The sequence below is a fragment of the Mandrillus leucophaeus genome, unplaced genomic scaffold (genome assembly GCF_000951045.1).
Source record: "Mandrillus leucophaeus isolate KB7577 unplaced genomic scaffold, Mleu.le_1.0 Scaffold514, whole genome shotgun sequence".
Taxonomy (NCBI): Eukaryota; Metazoa; Chordata; class Mammalia; order Primates; family Cercopithecidae; genus Mandrillus; species Mandrillus leucophaeus.
This window is the reverse complement of record NW_012105520.1, coordinates 661,101-681,155: the sequence shown is the minus strand read 5'-3', so window position 1 is coordinate 681,155 and position 20,055 is coordinate 661,101. Positions and strand designations below refer to the sequence as shown.

General features: G+C 38.3%; 1 protein-coding gene across 2 annotated transcripts in view; it reads left to right on the top strand.

The window, feature by feature from the left end:
- AKAP13 (A kinase (PRKA) anchor protein 13) overlaps positions 1-20,055 on the top strand; it is a 281,731-nt gene that overhangs the window by 141,970 nt on the left and 119,706 nt on the right. For both annotated transcript variants that reach the window (XM_011996449.1, XM_011996450.1), the window contains one exon: positions 15,238-15,313. In XM_011996449.1, coding sequence (XP_011851839.1) covers positions 15,238-15,313 — 76 coding nt within the window. The remainder of the gene's footprint in view (positions 1-15,237; positions 15,314-20,055) is intronic.

Sequence of the window (20,055 nt, the reverse complement as noted above, 5' to 3'; positions counted from 1 at the left end):
ACCCAATTGAGTTCAGTAGCCAACTTTAGCTCATGGTGAGCATTACTAGAGGACAGCAGGTATCAGAAACTGACTGTAACATTAGCGTACCGAAAGGAAGCGGGTCAGAATCAAGGATTAACTGCTGATTTACATGGCTTTTAGCCTGGGCCACTGCTGTTTTACTAATTTTGTAACTTTGGGTACCTGGAAAAATACTGCCTGTTAATAGTAATGTGATCCTTCTTGTTACTGATTATTTATAGAGGGTATTTTGTAGGCAGCAATTCAGAATGTTAGCTAAATGGTTAAAAGATTTGCAACCGTGTTTTGTGTACATTGAATGAAAATATTTACAGAGGAGGACGATCCCCTCCCCACTCACGACGCTTGGGCAGGCCACACGAGCTCTTTGGCTGAGGCTGAGGAGGAGTAGTCTGTCTCTAATTGTGGTGTCATTTTGCAGAGAAACACACATTCCCTAAAAGTTTGCTTACTGTAAGAGACGTCCACATTGCAGCAAAACAAAAGACATAAGGAAGCTCTGGATTGAAGACAGCCATATATATAGCCACTCAGATACAGTCCAATTCCCTGAAAAGACTTTGACTCAAGTGTTGGCTTCTGTGTCCGGATGGTGGGTTTTTGCTTCCTTTTGTTCAGCCTTGTAGCTCAGGCAGGATCTCCTGAGACAGTTGCAGAGGAAGTAAATATGGGCAGTGGCTGGGAAGGCTGGGTGTAACCATGAGCTGTATTATTAGGATGTTCAGATACGAAGAGTAACAGAAACACTGCCAGAAACAAAGGCAATTCCCTCTCCACTGAAAATATGTACAGCTCTATTTTCTGACTGATGGGAACCCATTGTGGGTGTGGTTTAGGGATAATCACAAGGGGTCCGTAGGCTTCGTGTCAGAAATTTAAAAGTTACCTGGATAAGTCTGACATTTCTTCTGAGGTAAACTTCCATTATCCTGTATTTCGTGTGCACCATAATTCACCAGAACTTTGGATGTTGAATACCTGTGGTGTCCATGGACTGGTTGTCATGGAGATAGTATGGACAAAGGAAACTAATGACTGTGTTTTTAAGCTAAAGTGTCATAAATGTGATCAGAGCCAAAATGTATGTTTTGGTGACTTGTCTCTCCAAAAGATAAAGATGTTTAATGGTCAAGTCTCTGTTTTCCACAGTTCCAGCTACTTGCTTTTCTGAATCACCCGTTCACTTTCCTACCCATTTAGTCAGTTGCCCGTCCTATACTTTGTTCACAGCTCAAGATTCCAAAAGGGTAAATCTGAATAGAAAGATACATAATCATCTTCATTTTTCTCTTTAAACTCAAATTATTCGCAGTGCCAACACTGATGATTCTTCCTATTCTGTCTCCTAATTCTGCTGATGATCAGAATCTTTTGCCAGAATTTGTCTCAGAACTGACTGAGAAGAGTGTTGATAGTATAAGGAACCAATTTATCTGTTAGTGTGAAAAACCTCAGTCTTTGAATCACATTTGGAAAAGAGACTAACATGAGAACAAGATCCCTCTAATAAAAAAATGTCTGGTGGCTTTTGATTTCCTGCAGTATATGTTTCAGATGTGGCCAGGCACAGTGGCTCACATCATGCCTGTAACCCCAGCGCTTTAGGAGATTGAGACAGGAGGATCACTTGAGGCCGGGAGTTCAAGACCAGTCCGAGCATCCTAGCAAGACTCCCATTGCTTAAAAAATGGAGCCACATAGTGTGGCCTTTAAGTTGCCTTGGTTGTTTGAGTGAGAAAGAAATAGTGGAGTTGTTGATGAATAGAAGAATCAAGACTAGGACAAATTTACCTGCCACATCAACGATTCTGAAATAGGGCAGAAGGAGGGGGAGATGTTTTGTAATCCACTTTACATCTCTTAAGCAGCTTACTTTATAGTAAGCACAATATTCCTCACACATGAATATGATATGCTTGGTATTGCTATTTCACAGGATGTGGTTGAAAATGCTGATACATGTTTTGACATTCTTTCCACACACAATACATATGGAGCTTGTCCTCTGGTTAATGACATTGACCATGATTGGTAGTGTCTGGCCCAGATTACTGGCTCTGACTCTAACTGTGTGGGCTGCCTGACTACTTTTCTCTAAACAAACTTGCATATCCCTAACTGCTGCACATTCATTTCTTAATTGTGATAAAATGTACATACCATAAATTTTAACCATTTTTAGGTATATAGTTCAGTGGCATTAAGTACATTCACATTGTTATATAACCATCCTACCAGCTATCTCTTCAGAACTTTTTCATATTCCCAAACTGAAATTCTTTACCTGTTAAACACTAACTTCCCATTCTTTTTGCCTGCTAGTTTGGCAACTATCATTCTATTTTCTATCTCTATGAATTTCACTACTTTAGGTACTAAGTGGAGTCATACAACATTTGTCCTTTTGTGACTGTCTTATTTCACTTAGCATAATATCTTCAAGGTTCGTCCATATTATAGCATGTGTCAGAATTTCCTTTTTAAGGCAAAAATAACATTCCATTGTTAAGTATATACCGTATTTTGTTTACCCGTTCATCCATCAGTTGACATTGGGCTGTTGCCCCCTTTTGGCTATTGCAAATAATGCTATTATGAACATTGGTATACAAATATCTGTTTGAGTTCCTGCTTGCAGTTCTTTGCATGTATACCCAGAAGTGGAATTGCTGGATCATAAGGTAATTGTATGTTTAATTTTGTTTTTTGAGAAACTGCCATACTGTTTTCTGCAGTGGCTGCACCATTTTACATTCCCACCAGCAATGAACAAGAATTCCAATTTCAACACATCCTCACCAACACTTATTTTCTATCTTTTTCTGTTTAAAAGCCATCCTATTGGATATGAAGTGTTACTTCATTGTGGTTTTGAGTTGCATTTCCCTAATGCACACTTACTTTTGTCCTGTTTGTGTTTGTAAGAAGCCAGCAAGTATGAGCTTTCCAAGCCACCCCATCTGCAAATATGTATTATCTACTATGAATGCTACCCTTAGTGTGTCTTTTCTTTTTGCAAGCTCTGCCTTGGCTCTCTTGCACGCTGTTTTCATCCATCACTTCAAGAATAAATGAAGCTAGCTCCAGCCTTTCTCTCAAGCTTCCAAAACCTTGTGTAACCATGTGCAAGACATGTTGTTATTTCAAACTCAACATGGGCAAATAGGGTACATCATCTTCTTCCCTCTAGATTTCCTGTATCTGTTCATTGTGGATCTTTGACCCGTTTTTTTCTCTTACTTATGTGAATTTTGCCCTTTGTACTAACTTTCTGATGTATACCTTTTATGTGCTCCCCAGTCCAGGTATACACTGCCTCTAGACTAGACTAGTTCAGGCTCATCCTAACTGGCCTTTGTGTCTCAGATGCCGTATGTTTCCTTCCTCCCTACTCTCCCATTTTATCTATACACATCTAGAGTTATTGGCCAAGAATAGTACTGATCTTTTTACTACCTTGCTTGTATGATTGGCGGAGTCCACCCTTGTTAGAGAACAAAGCCTAGATTCATTGTAGCTATATCTCCTGTTGTTCTTCCGTGCTCAGTTTACACTTCTGGATACTGTTGGGCTTTTTGTGTTCCTGAAAAACATCAAAAGCAAAAGTCTTTAACCTGGGTTATGAGGCTATGCAAAGAACCGCTGATTGTGACGTAGCATGCATGTCCCTGGTGAGAGTTCCATGGCTTCTTGCAGATTCTCGAAGGAGTCTGTGACGCAAAAGGCTATGAAGTCCAGCTCTGGAGTGTCCTAACTGCTTTGCTCATGCTTTTTTTGTATAGCTAGAATTCCCTGCCTTACCATCTTTCTCTCTCAAACATATTGTCCGCTTTTAAAGCCTACCTCATATACCAACACTTTTGTTGAGGTTTTCCCAGATTCTTGAGCAGGAATTATTTTCATGCTGGGGACTTTCTTTTGTGGATTTTAGCTGTTTGTGTACCTCTTTTATTACACAAATTAATCAGTGTTTCCCAACTTACAGGCCATGGTTTGTGGAGCTATCTCACTGAATCTGATAATCCATAGACTCGTAAGGATGTATGTATATATTTATCATCCTGGGACGTCAAGCCTTTGTAACCCAAGGCATTTTGTATTAAAATTATAAACTGTGGGGCCTACTATGCCAATTGTAATCAGAATTATGTCTTTTTCACCTTCCTGTCTATTGCTGTACCTTAACCTGGTTTCTTGCCTAAAGTGAGCACTCCGTCAGTGCTGCTGGCTAGCTGTGTGGATGAGTGTCAGTGTGTAGCTGACAGCAAGATAACTTTAAGAAGCCGCCTTCTGCTAGATTTCCCAATCAATCCTGGTGCAGAAGCCCTGAATGATCGGAAACCTTACTGTTCTTCAGTGTAGGTTTTACTTTTAAATGTTTGTGAATGAAGCCTAATTCAAAAGAGAGAACTTGCCTGAAAGTGTGCATCATCTCAGATTTGCTTAAGCTTCTTGTGTTCTTAGAGACAGTGAGCCTCCTCAGGACATCATTGTTAGTTAACTGCTGGTGATTAGAACCACAGGATCCTAGTAATTGACAGAGTCGACAACAAACAAACTAGATTTTTTCAGTTACAGCATTTTGATATTTTAAAAAATTGGTGTCCACAGGTTCATATTTTACTTGCGTCATTTCATTAATGCCTTATTTTCTAAATATTTTTGTCTAAATCAACAATGACTATTTTCCAATAAATCTTGAAGATGTGAAATACACTTTGCCAAACTTACTCAATTTAATACTACAAAATTTTAAACAATTATTACTGAATTCTAAGACAAAGTAAAGAATAAGAAGAGGTGGCACAGTGGCTCGAGGCTGTAATCCTAATGCTTTGGGAAGCCGAGGTGGAAGGATTGCTTGAGGCTAGAAATTCAAGACCAGCCTAAGCAACATTGTGAGACCCCTGTCTCTCCAAAATTTTTTTTAAAAAATTAGCCACATGTGGTGGCATCTATGATTCCAGCTACTCAGGAGGCTGAGGTGGGAGGATCACTTAAGCCCAGGAGGTTGCCTGGGCAAGATAGTGAGATCATGTCTCTCCAAAATTTTTTTTAAAAAATTAGCCACATGTGGTGGCATCTATGATTCTAGCTACCCAGGAGGCTGAGACGGGAAGATCACTTGAGCCCAGGACTTTCTACTCCAGCCTGGGGTGACAGAGCTTCTTTTTCTGAAAAGGAAGGAGGGAATATGAAAGGAGAAAGAAGAAAAAGGGAAAAGAACAAGAAGAGGTTCTTGAGGGGGAAATTTGGAAACCTGGAAGTGAGGAAACCTTGGGTCCTCTGTTTGAAATATTTATTACTTTCATCAAATTACTTTGCCTCCTTTGGCCTCAGGTTTTTTATGGGTCTAATAAAGGGAGACAGGACTGTAATCCTAAAGGAATCTCTCCACTGTTTTCTTCAGAATCACTGAGGATAACGAATTCAAAAATTATTCATTAAGCATCCACCATGAACCATGCACTTATTACTCATTGCAGAGACCTGTTAAATAGATACGATTTTGTTCTCGGGAAGCTTGTGGTCTTTTGAGCAGATAAGGGTGTAAATACAATATGGTTCATATACACGTATGTGCTCCACAGATCACCAAGCCTCACTGAGTGTGTTTTCTTCCTCTCTAAAATGGCAACATGCCTTCTCACGGGTCTGTAAAAAGGTCAAATCTATGGGATGGTACTTTAAAGTATCATGAATCGAGAAATATGAGTTCTTTCATAACCCTTTTTTTTTTTTGTGGAGACAGTGTCTGGCTGTGTCGCCCAGGCTGTAGTGCAGTGGTGCTGTCTGGCTCACTGCTACCTCCACCTCTCTGGCTCAAGCCAGCTTCCCACCTCAGCCTCCTGAGTGGCTGGGATTACAGGTGCTCACAACCATGTCCATCTAATTTTTGTATATTTTGTGGAGACAGGGTTTTGCCATGTTGCCCAGGCTGGTCTTGAACTCCTGAGCTCACAGTTGCCAAATTCAGTAACTTCTTTTTGTTTTGTATCTGCTTTAACTTCTCTGCTGCAGCTTTTGTGACGCTCTAATCTCCCGAGTTCTCTGGCTCTTAGACACTGGTGTGTGCCATCTCTGACTTCTCTGTTCTCTGTTTTACACACACACACACACAGACACATACAGTATGAAGTAAAATGGCAAGTTGTTATTCTGGCCCAGTGTCTCTGTATATATAACATTTGTGACCCAACCAGAATTATATGTAGCACTGAAAATACTGTATGCAGTATAGTGTTCCATTCACTGTCATTCCCATCTCTGTTAATTACAGCATGCATTGTCCAAGTGAACACACATTTCATTGTCTGCTATGCAAGATGCTGTGGTAGGCTTATTGACCAACCTAACATTTTCACATCTCACATGTAATCTGTGAGTTCTTTGAGGACAATGTTTTACTGCTTTTGTTTTTAAGGCTTGGTATAGTGTTTATTATATAGAAGATACTTAACACAGTTTTTAAAAAATAGAAAAAGGACAGAAACATCCCAGCATGGCGAGCATTACATCTTCACACTATCTTCCTTTTCTAGAAAGTAACAATAGATTTTAAAATATTTTCCGTTAAAAAAACAAACTCAGGATGAGCACCTGTGTCACACCTACTGTGGTAGCTGCAATAAAAAATATAACAAAAATAGGTGTTGACAAGAATGTAGAAAAATTGTTGAATGGTACAGCCATGTTGGAAAACAGTCTGACATCTCCTTAAAGTATTAAACATAAAGTTGTCGTATATAACACCCAGCAGTTCCAGTCCTACATATATGCCCAGGAGAATTGAAAACATGTCCACACAGAAACTCTGAATGTTCATAGTAGCATCATTCATCACAGTCAGAAAGTGGGGAAAAAAAAAAAAACCCACAAAACCAGATCTCCCATCAACTGATGCATAGATAAGTAAAATGTGGATATATCCATACAGTGGAATATTATTTGGAAATAAAAGAAGTAAAGTACTGTTACATGCTTCAACATGGGTGAACCTTGGAAACATTTTGCTAAGTGAAAGAACCCAGCATGAAAGACCAAATAATGTATGACTCTATTTGTATGCAATGTCCTGAATAAGCAAATCTATAGAGAGAGAAATAGATTCGTGGCTCTCTAGGCACTAGGGGACGGGATGGGGGTGAGGCATGACTACTAATGGATATAAGGTTTCTTTTTGTCAAGATAAAAATGTTTAAAATTACATAGTGGTGATGGTTACACAACTCTATGAATATACTAGTACTATTGAATTATATACGTTAAACGGGCCAGTTTTCTAGTATATGAATTACATCTCAATAAAGATGTTAAAACGCAAAATAATACACACATTTTCTCTCTCTCTCACACACACACACACACACACACACACACACACACACACACAATGCAATGTGGCATTTTGGATGGGATCCTGGAACAGAAAGAGAACACTAGTGGGAAAACAAGCGAAATCCAAATGAAGTCTGGAGTTTACTTAATAGTAATGTACCAGTGTTGGTTTCTTAGTATTGACAACTGTGCCATGGTTATGTAAGATTTTAAAGTTGGAGAAACCGGTGAGGAAGGGAGTGGGGATAAACGGGAACTTTCTGTGCTGTCTTTGCAACTTAAAGTTATTTCTACTTTTTATGTATACTATTTTTTTATCAGCCTGAAGTTACAAAATAAGTTTATCGAGATAAATTTTTTAAAATAAAATAAATATATAACTATTGAAGAAAGTTTGGGAAACTTCAGGAAAGTTAAAAGGAATATAAGTTGTCTCTTTGTGGTCATTCAGACATATCCACCCAATTGAAAATAGATTAGGAGATCACACAAGTGTAACATGTCAAGAGATTTTTGGCTGCAACTCTGTGTAAAATTTTTAATACTATATAGTATATACTAATTGTTAAGAATGTGGTGGATCTGAGATTTTACTGTACTTACAAGCTGGCAAGTTAACTTACATCCTGACAGTTTCTTGGGTGCTGGCTGAAGTCATGGGATTCTAGGGTCAGAGACAGATAAATGTGTTACTCATTGCATAGCCAGCAGCATCAGCATCACCTTCTTGTTGGTTCTCCTTGCTTCCTAAGCCCCATGCAGGCAACACAAAGGGGTCCAGGTTGATGCTGTGTCACAGCTGAGAAATCTAAACCTGAAGAAACCTGAATTTTTATACAGTGGACAGTAAGCCTGTGTGACCTTTGCCCTTGACTGAGACATTATCTTTATTATACTGGACAGAAACAAACCTGCCCTTTGCTTTGGAAGGAATCAATGTTTTTATCTTTTAAGGATATTTGATATGCAAACAGTCTTGAAAAGATAGTCTAGAATAAAAGGGCCATCAGGGCTTTTGCAGACAAGACCTGCAGAAATGCAAGAGGGACATGGAGAATTGTTTCCCAACATGAATATGTTCTCATGACTGTTACTCAGAAATTAGTATATTTACTTAAAGATATTTAACTTTAATTTTGTTCTAGTAGTATGTGTTTATTGTATATAATTTTGTAAAATGTGAAACTCACTTTATGTAACACATGTGCCTAAAATGACAGGAAAAGTATAGAGAGTCTTAGTCGCTTGCATATTCAAGGCAAATAATGTCCACTTTACTCATTGGCTATGGAATGACATGTAGTATTGAGAAGGTAATGAAAAGTATTCTAAGAAATATAAATTTTTTTTTTTTTTTGAAACAGGGTCTTGCTCTGTTGCCAAGCTGGAGTGCTGTGGCCCGATTTCGGCTCACTGCAGCCTCTGACTTCCTGGTTCAAGCGATTCTCCTGTCTCAGCCTCCCAAGTAGCTGGGATTACAGGCACGTGCCACCACACCCAGATAATTTTTGTATTTTTTTAGTAGAGACGGTTTCACTGTGTTGGCCAGGATAGTCTTGAACTCCTGACCTTTTGATCCCCCTGCCTCAGCCTCCTAAAGTGCTGGGATTACAGGCATGAGCCATCGCGCCCAGTAGAAATAGAATTTTAATAGGGTTTTCTAAAATGTTGGCCAAAAAACTTGTTGAAGGTCATGGTAGGAGACAGTAATATGGTAATTCGTAGTCGTTCATTTCCAGATTCTTTACTTGTCACTGAAGGATCATCTGAGCTCTTTTATTTCTGTTAACTATCTAAATTTGTTGCTCTATTCATGCAGCCTCTACTTATTACAGGAATAATGGTTGGGGGGGGAGTAATTTTTTCCCTTCCAGCTTAAAAGTGTAGTTTTGTATTGCAGTACAGTGGTTCTATTAGCAGATAAACTTATTTCACAGTGTGTAAAATTTGGCTCATTTCAAATGAAATGCAGTTTGAAATTAAGAGAAAATTCTCTGAATGACTTTTTTTTTTTTTTAACAAAATATATCGTTTCAATTCTTTGAAAGATGTGGATAGGGTGTTGGTAAAGTTACAGAATTTGTGGTTACTTCCTTATTGTGCACACCTTAAAGTACATTTCAGAAAGAATATTTTTTAATATGTGTAATCCCAGGGCACCTGCTGAAGATTCAGTTCCATTCAGGAGTACTTTTAAATTTTTGGCATCATTTTGTAACACACCAGGAACTGAAACCCTGATGGCCCCTGGTTCCTGCTGTTTTTCCTCTCTGTAATAGTAAAATAGATGAACAGAGCAAATGATAAAGTGTTTTGTTTCATGTGGTTCTAGTTTGCCTGGTTATTTGCAAGCAGTTTAATTATTTTCATTTGTTTTGTTGTCAAACAGTTATAATTTGACAAAATGTCCTCTAGCTTTCTGCCTTCTGCCACTTAGCATATACAGTAAAACTGTTGATCTTTAACAGCAGAAGAGTTTAATATCTTCTCACGGAAGTTATCAGAAATATATTTTAGAGGTTATTGAATAAAAGCAAGGCTTCTGTCTTTGAGCATACAAACATTCACAACTACTTGGTAGTTTGTTTAGATATTTCTGTTCATATTATTATAGAATTACATCTGAGTATGTCAGTTTTAATGATTAAAGGGTTATAATGTTAAGGTGCTTGGGAATTGTGAAGACTAAAATTAATTTTATATTTTATGCTTCTGTTTTTGAGAATGTATTTGTTTTCAGCTTTATTCTGGTATAAATTTCCATACAACAAAATTAACCAATATAAGTTTATAGTTTGGTGAGCTTTGACAAATATTTAAATTATGTAATCACTACCACATCATAATAGGAACATTTCTGTTAGCTCAGAAGTTCTGTTCTGTCTCCCTGTAGTCAGTCCTCTCCTTCAGTCCCTGCTGATCACTAATGTTTTCTTGCTACTGTAGGTTTGCCTTTTCTAAATATTGCATAGACAGAACCATACAATAGGTAGTCAATAAGTAGTCTTTTGAGTCTGGCTTTTTTTTTTTTTATTTTAACTTACCATAATACTCTTGAGATTCATCCATGTTGTTTGTATCAGCAGTTCATTTCTTCTTACTGTGAGTCTATAGCATTGTATAGATATATTACAATTTGCTTCTCCATTTACCATTTGATGGCAATCTAGACTGTTTCTAATTTGGAGCTCTCATGAATTAAAGTGCTTTAAAAATTCCAGTGCAAGTCTTTGTGTGACAGTAGGTTTTGATTCTTCTTTGGTAAATGAATGGGATGCTATGTTGTGTGTAAGTATATGTTTGACATTATAAAAAACTGCTAAACCGCTTTCCCAAAATGGCTACACTATTTTGCATTCTTTCAACAACAGTTCTGTGTTCTGGTTGCTCCACATCTTTGCCAACATTTGGTATTATCAGTCTCAAATTTTGACTGTTGTAATGAATGCCTGTTGGTATGTCCTTGGGATTTTAATTTACATTTTCCTGTGAATTAACGAAGTTGGGTATCTTTTTTTTTTTTTTTTTTTTGCTTATCTGCCTTTTGTGTATCTTTTTAAATGAAATGTTTATTCAAATCATTTACCCATTTAAAAAATCACGTTGCTTTGTTATTGCATTGTAAGAGTTTGTTTTGTTTTATTTTTAAATATTCCGGGTAGGAGTTCTTAGCAGATAACTGTTTTATAAATATTTTCCTTCAGTTTTTAGTTTGCCTTTTTGTTTTCCTAACAATGGCTTTTGAGGAGTAAAAGTTTTTAAGGTTGACAAATTTTTTTTTTTCATGTTTTAAAAAATGTAGTATTGGCCGGGCGCGGTGGCTCAAGCCTGTAATCCCAGCACTTTGGGAGGCCGAGGCGGGTGGATCACGAGGTCAGGAGATCAAGACTATCCTGGCTAACATGGTGAAACCCCGTCTCTACTAAAAATACAAAAAACTAGCCGGGCGTGGTGGCGGGTGCCTGTAGTCTCAGCTACTTGGGAGGCTGAGGCGGGAGAATGGCGTGAACCCGGGAGGCGGAGCTTGCAGTGAGCCGAGATCACGCCACTGCACTCCAGCCTGGGAGACACAGCGAGACTCCGTCTCAAAAAAAAAAAAAAAAAAAAAAATGTAGTATTTAAGAAATCTTGTGTAACTCAAGGTCCCATAAAAGTGTTTCACTCCATCTTCTTTAGGAGTTTTTTAGTTTTAGGTTGAACATTTAGATATATAATCTATTCTGAGTTCATTTTTATAGGTGGTAAGGTTTGGGGTAAGATTTTAGATCTTGGGGAGTTTTGTTTGTTTACATATTTATATCCAGTTGTTATAGCATCATTTGTTCATAAGACTATTTTTTCCTCATTAAAATATCTTGGCATCTTTGTCAAAATCAGTGGGCCATATCTGTGAAGGTCTGTTTGTGGATTCTCTCTTCTCTGACATTGATTTATATGTCTGCCTTTTAATATCAGGCAGGTTTGGTTAGTGCAGCTTTTATAGTAAGTCTTGAAATCATGTAGTGATCAATTTGAGGACAATTAACAACTGTATTAAGTCTTCTGATCTGTAAACATGGTGTGTCTGTATTTATTTAAGTCTGCTTTAATTTTTTCTCAATACTGTTTTATAAAGGTTTCAGAGTATGAGTCTTACTCATATTTTCTTAAAATTATCCCTAATTATTTTGTATTTATTGAGGTTTTTGTAAATGGTACTGCTTTTACTTTTAATTTCAATTTCTAATTGCTCTTTGCTAGTATAAAGATCTAGCATTGCTTTTTTTAATGTTGCTTTGTCTCTGGCAGCCTTGATTTTATTAATACATTATTTATTCCAGTATTTTTATAGATTCCTTAGCATTTTCTGCATAGGCAGTCACGCCATTTGTCAATAAACCAAGTTTGACTTCTTCCTTTCCAATGATATGCGTTTTCTTTCTTTTTCTGCTTTACTGCACTGGCTAGGACCTTCGGAATATTGTTGAATAGAAGTGATGAGAATGGATATCTTTGGTTACTGATCTCAGAATGAAAGCATTTAGTCTTTCACCAATAAATATAATGTTAACCGTAGGTTTTTTATAGATGCCTTTGTCAGTTTGAGTAATTTCCTTTCTCTTCCTAGTGTTCTGAGAGTTTTTTATCATGAATAGGTGTTGAATTTTGCTGATTTTTTTTTTCCTTTGAGATAGATTCTTGCTTTGTTGCCCAGACTGGTGTTCCGTGGCACAATCACGGCTCACTGCAACCTCTGCCTCGTGGGTTCCGGTGATTCTCATGCCTCAGGCTCCCTAGTAGCTGGGATTACAGAGACCCACCACCACACCTGGCTAATTTTTGTATTTTTAGTAGAGACGTGGCTTCACCATGTTGGCCAGGCTGATCTTGAACTCCTGACCTGAAGTGATCCGCCTGCCTCGGCCTCCCAAAGTGCTGGGATTACAGGCTTGAGCTACCGCTCCCAGCCCCAGATTCTTTCGATCTAATGATGATCATTAGTTCATGAGTTTTTTGGTCTGTTAATAAACTGATTTTTCAAGTGCTAAACCAACCTTACATTCCTGGGATATTGCTGGATTCCATTAACTTAAAATTTTGTTAAGGTTTTTTGCATCTATATTCCTGAGGAATATTGATCTGTAGTTTTCTTATATCTGTCTGGTTTTGATTTCAGAGTAATGCTAGGCTCATAAAATGAGCTGCATTGTAAATACTTGTGTTTACTGTAAGAGCTTGTGTAGAGTTGACATTTCTTAAGTGTTTGGTGGCATTCACCACTGAAGTCATCTAGGCCTGAAGTTTTCCTTGTCATAAAGTTTTAAACTATGGATTCAATTGCTTTAATAGAATAAGGCTATTTAGATTATCTGTGTTTTCTTGAGTGCATTTTGATAGTTTGTATAGTGTCATGGAATGCTACTATTTCATCCAACTTGATGAATTTATTGCAGTAATGTTCATAATATTGCTTTATTTTTTCAGTATCTATAGGATCTGTAATGGTGTCGTTCTGTAATTCCTGATTTCTGTCATTTGTAGCTTTTCTTTTTTGATTAGCCTCGCCAGAGTTGTATTGATATTATTGACCCTTTTAAGGAACCAGCTTTTGGTTTCATTGATTTTATTGTTCTTCTGTTTTCTATTTCATTGATTTCTGTTCTTTATTTTCTTTATCCTGCTTGCTTTGGGTTAATTTACTCCTCTTTTTCTAGTTTCGTAAGGTAGAAGTTTAGATCACTGATTTGAAACCTTGTGTTCTAATATAGGCATGTAGTGTTATAAATATTGCTGTTAGCACTGCTTTAGTTCTATCCACAAATTTTTATATGTGGTGTTATAGTTTTTATTCAATTCAGAATATTTTCTTATTTTTCTTAATATACTTTGATTCATTGGGTTATTTAGAAGTGTTTATTTATTTTTTTTAAATTTTTTTATCTCTGTCTCCCAGGCTGAAGTGCAGTGGCGCGATCTCCACTCACTGCAAGCTCTGCCTCCCGGGTTCATGCCATTCTTCTGCCTCAGCCTCCTGAATAGCTGGGACTACAGGCGCCCGCCACCATGCCCAGCTAATTTTTTATATATATTTTTAGTAGAGACTGGATTTCATCATGTTAGCCAGGATGGTCTTGGTATCCTGACCTTGTGATCCGCCTGTCTCGGCCTCCCAAAGTGCTGGGATTACAGGCGTGAGTCACCGCGCCCAGCCTATTTAGAAGTTTTTAAAATTTTTTTTCAAATATTTGAGTTTTTTCCAATCTTTTGTTTTGGATTTCTGATTTAATACTGTTGTGATCACAGAGCATACTTTTTATTTTAATTTTCTTATATTTGAGACTTGTTTTGTGCTACAGAATATGTTTGTTTTATTTGAGGTTTGTTTTATGTGATAGAATATGAACATTCCAAGTGCACTTGAGAAGAATGTGTCTTATGCTGTTATTGGATGGAGTGTTCTATATTGTGTTAGGTCAAATTGATTGAGGTTTTTCAGGTTTTCTCTATCTTGCTGATTTTGTTTCTATTTGTTTTATCAATAAACTAAGAGAGGAGTATTGAAATCTTCAATGGTAATTTTAAAATTTTAAAATGGAATCAAAGTAGAGAATTGTAATGTTAAGATGGTTGGGAGGTGTAAAGGCTATATTTAAATTTTTTTTTAATTTGTGGGGAGGGGGTAAGTTTTTGCTTTTTAGAGTAATACAGACTTGGCATTCCAATACCAGTCCTGCTATTTATTACTTCAGCTACCCCTCTGAGCCTTTTTTTTTTTTTTTTTTTTTTTTTTTTTTTGAGATGGCGTCTTGCTCTGTCATCCGGGCTGGAGGACAGTGACGCGATCTCGGCTCACTGAAACATCTGCCTCCCGGGTTTAAGCAATTCTTGTGCCTCAGCCTCCTGAGTGGCTGGGATTTTAGGCATGTACCACACCATGCGTAGGTAATTTTTGTATTTTAGTAGACATGGGGTTTCGCCATGTTGGCCAGACTTGTCTTGAACTCCTGGCCTCAAGCAGTCCACCTCAGCCTCCCAAAGTGTTGAGATTACAGGCATGAGCCACACCAAATATGTATTTTAATGTTTAGTCAATTTCATATGTTAACTTTTTTTATTTTACCCTTGGCCTACACTATGGCCTTCATCTTTGTGTATCTTTTCCTCTTACTTTTGTATGCCTAATTTTTATTGACAATGACAACCTCTTTAGAGCCTTGAGTATAGATTGCTGTGGTTATAGTGTGAAAAAAATTTTTTTTCCCTTGACATAAGTTTGCTCACCCTGTATTAAATAAAAAGATAGGAATGTTGGTACAGTCGACATAATTTTGGCACCTATAAAATTATCTCACATTACTTCAATGACTGAAACACAGTGTTTTCCTTTTCTTTCAGATAAACCGAGAAAACTGGTGTACAATAGAGCCATGCCCTGATGCAGCATCTCTTTTGGCTTCCAAGCAGAGCCCAGGTAAGCTGAGATTGTCCATTCATTTTCTGGAGCTGCAGGCCCACTCTAACAGATCGTTTTATTTGGAGATCTGCCCTTCCTTAGCATATTATACAGTAAATCAGAGGAAGGGATATATGTGATTTGGCTTTGTAGGCATTTTGTCTTACAGTTGAAGATGAGCACATGTAATTACCTGGATTTTATTTTGCTGGTAACGGACATCATAGGTGGCTTTATGATTCATTCATTTGTGAAGGCATCTGTGCTGTGCATATACATATGACATAGGTTTTTTAATCTGGCAAAAGTATAAATCTACTGTTAAGAACCAAACCTGAGGTTCTCAATTTTGACTGCACATTGGAATTATCTGGCTGAGCAAGCTTTAAAAATATACACATGCCTGGGTCTTACCTCCAGATATTCTGATTTAGTTGGGTGGGGTGTGGCCTAGATACCAAAATCTTTATAAGCTCCTTTAGTTACCCTACTGTGTACCCAAGGTTGAGACCATTACACTTTGGATGCATGGTCAGGAATTAAGTCTTTCCTTAAGTATCTTTGAGTTATTTCTAACAACACTTGAGGGTACAATGCTCTTAAGACCTTGCTTGTTAATGACATAGCACATGGCTTGTGGTTAGTTAGGATTCCCAACTTTTAATCCAGGTCCAGCCTCTAACTCTGTGTGACGTAAAGTATGTTCCCTAATGTCTGTGTGCTACATTGTCTCCCTCCCATCTGTAAAGTATTAGTAGCTTGTCTCATTTTGAGGGTGTAGTACGGATGACATGATGAGTAATCCCTGTGCCTGTTCCTATGGCTGCTAAGTGAATACTAGTAATTTGCATTCTGAGTTTTTTTAGTCTGTTTTACCCAACAAGCCTCTGTTTGCCTTCCCAATTTTTACTGCCCAGCTTTAAAAATTACCTAGTCTTCATTTGCAGGTCTTTTTAGAAATAGTTTACGTGTAGATACCCTCCAGTAGTGTTAAATTTAGAAACAAATTGTTTTGAATCCTCTAACTCCAGAGCAGTTTCCTACTGATTCTCAACTCTCTGACTTTACTACAAAGGAAATAATTGAAAACAAATATGGAAAGTGTTTTTCTCTATTTTTGTCTCATTTTTTGAGAGTAGTTAAGGATATTATGCTATAGTCGTGTTCAGGGTCCAAGTTTTACAAGATTGGCCCCGTTGACAGATTTAGCTGACACTTCCCCCATGTAGCCTCCTAGAACCTTCTACTTAAACGTCTACCACTTACTACTGTGTTTTGGTTCCTTAAACTGTTTGGGGCTTTTTCTAAAAGTGTAATTACAACCACCCAAGAGTGGAACTTTCTGCCAAGTAAAGGTTAAATGAGGTTGCTCACGGTTTGAATATTCATAGGAAGGAAAGATCTCCACACATCATAGTTTAATTTCTATATTTAGAGAAATGATTTTTGAACCCCTGGACATTTTCCCCAGGACACAATTTTGAATTCTGTAGACCTACTGTACACGCTAACCCCGAGCATAAGCAATTTAGTCTTTTTAAAGTAATTATTTTAAAATCTCAATTTAACAAAGTTGCAGATCAGAATTATGCCACTCAGCTTCAGACCTGAGATTTTGATTTTAGGCATAGTGTTTTTGTGAATCCTAGGTACTTTGTTTTGCAGGTTTCTCTATTTTACTTCATAAACACTTCCTCAAGAGAGCAATAGCATTAGACCAAATAAGATACTGTCTTTTGGCCGGGCGAGGTGGCTCATGCCTGTAATCCCAACACTTGGGGAGGCTGAGGCAGGCAGATCACAAGATCAGGAGTTCGAGACCAGCCTGGCCAATATGGTGAAACCCCTGTCTCTACTAAAAATACAAAAATTAGCCAGGTGTGGCGGCACACGCCTGTAGCCCCAGCTACTCAGGAGGCTGAGGCAGAAGAGTCACTTGAACCCAGGAGGCGGAGGTTGCAGTGAGCCGAGATCCAGCCTGGGCGACAGAGCAAGACTCCGTCTCAAATAAATAAATAAATAAATAACAGGTTTTTTTTTTTTTTGAGACAGAGTCTCGCCCTGTTCCCCAGGCTGGAGTGCAGTGGCATGGTCTCGGCCCACTGCAAGCTCCGCCTCCCGGGTTCACACCATTCTCTTGCCTTAGCCTCCCAAGTAGCTGGGACTACAAGTGCCCACCACCACACCCAGCTAATTTTTTTGTATTTTTAGTAGAGACGGGGTTTCACTGTGTTAGCCAGGATGGTCTCAATCTCCTGACCTCGTGATCCCTCCGCCTCGTCCGCCCAAAGTTCTGGGATTATAGGCATGAGCCACCGCGCCTAGCCAAGATACTACCGTCTTTTAAAATCACTTTGTATACTCTTTAGTAATGGACAAATTACAAGATAGAATTATGATTAGTATGACATAACAGAGCCCACAGGATGTCAGCAGTGTGTTTTCCTGTCCTTCCCCAATAACAGTTTGTTGGCATTTATGTCGTTTTAAACCCAAATGACTAGTTAACACCTTCTAAAAAGTTTGTATTCTAAAAAGCTAATAGCTCAGTACACAAAAATTATAGACAAATTTACATATGGGTCATAAAATGGGACTGGCCCTGCCTGTGCCCATCTTTAAGGTACTGTCATCTGGATACTTACTGAATCATACATTAAATGTTAATGAAGCCTTAACTTCATTAGACACATACATCACACACCTGCTATGTGGTGGAAACCAGAGTTCTGGTTACTCTATGTATAAATTATTCGTGTCACTGTGACTCCTTTAGGGAAGTACGATCATCTCTTGTCACTGTTATGGAAATGGCAACTGAGAGGGGTGAAATTACTTCTTGCCTGGAATTTTTCTTCTGTTAAGTAGTCAGACCTAGATTTAAGCCTGATGAGTCTAACTCGAAAAGCAGAGATCTTTACTCTTGTTTACACTTAGATATGCTGCTCCCCTTTATTCAGTAGGAAGGGAACATATAGAAGGAAAGAAAAGATTTTATTAATTTTGAAAACTTAGCAATACATGTGACACAGGGTGTGGATTAGCTCTGCCTTTAGGGATTCCCCCCACCTCCCCCCGCCCCATGACACGGGGGGGTTATAATGGTTTATGGTCCCTCTCTCTCCATCTTGGTCCTTCTTTCTGTACTTTTCTCTCTTCCCCTCCTCAACAATCAGCTTTATGTCACAGAGCAGACTCTCATCCCAAACTTGGTTTGTTACCCCTTGTAGTGCTGGCTTGAATTTATTTTCTGGGTGAGGTATTCCTACCAGGGCTGAATCTGGATCTTCCCTGTGAATTTTCCATTCGAATATCATGAGCTAGTTTGTTTTCCAGTCTGGAATTTGGACGTGGTCTGTTAGAGGGCCAGCTGGACAGCGAGCAGCTCAGTGTAGTTGCTGTGACAGCCCTTTCTTTTCTTGGCCAGCCCCCCTATTTTCCCTCAATCACGGAAAGGCGTTTTTTTTTATTTTTTCAGGCAGGGAAAGGAGAAGGAGTAGATCACACCCACTAGCTCCTCTTAGGTTACTACATACTCTAGGAAATGTGAAAAAAATTCTCCAGAATACCCATAGTTTCCAGTCGGCTAAAGGCAGGGCTGTTCCCATTGAACTAACACTCTCCGAAATAGTTTGAACCAAGACTGAAACAGACTAAGGTGATTTTTTTTAACTGAAAGATTTTCAGATTCATCCATGAGCCCTGTCTCACTTCCTATGGCATTTTTTTGTATAATTCTTCGTTGAAATTGTCTTCTAGTATGTTTATTTCTGCCACAAGACAGTAAACTGCCTCCCCCCCAACATTAAACATTTCTTTTTATTTGGATACTCCCCAGTATTTAGCCAGATGCTTAACTAGTAGAAAAAAATCATTTGATTGACAAGCGATTTATGACCTGTAGCAATGCAGTGCATCCTTGACCCTTGCTCTAAGCTACCAGGGCAGATAATTCAGTGATTATCACTAATTAATTGTTCATTAGAACAGCTATTTCTTCCCAGTTTCAACACACAGAGACAACATAATTATCTAAGCATAGAATCTAATAATCGAAGGAGACACTGGAAGTTATCTAGTCCAGCCCTCACTTCCCTCTCTGTGCAGATACCTTTTCTGTAATATCTTGACATAGTCATTCTCTGTTCCAGAACCCTTCTGGTAAAGTGATAGTCACTACTTTATGGGGCACCCAACCTATTGCCAAGAAGCCCCGTTTTAGTGAAGCTCTGTAGCTCACACTCACTGGTCTTTGTTCTGCCCCTGGAACAGCACAGAGGGAATCTGTGACCGTCTTTAGGCACATTTTCTTCAAGCTCCTCAGTAAGCTGAATGTATCTCAAATGTTTTGACTGTCGTGACCCCGTTACTACGTACACATTTTTGTTTATCAGTGTTCTACTTTAGATGTTATTTAGGAACAAGTACAATCCCGAAGGTGTGGTCTGGATGGCACATAGTGACAGGACTGTTCCCGTTTTGGATGCCAGTGTACTATTTACTAATAGAGACTAAAACTATTAGTGTTTCTTTGGTTTTGTCATCACCTTGTACTGTCAGTTCCTCTTGAATTTGCTTCCCCCAAAACCTCCAAGTAGAGTTCTCTTTAACTCCTAGATAGCCAGGTTTCCTGCCCTGTCCCTCATCACTTAGTGTCACCTACAGATTTAATAAAGCATGCCTACCTGGTTGTCCAGATAACACATTAACTTGCTTGCAAAAACAGAGATGCATGACTTTTATCTTTTTTTTTTTTTTTT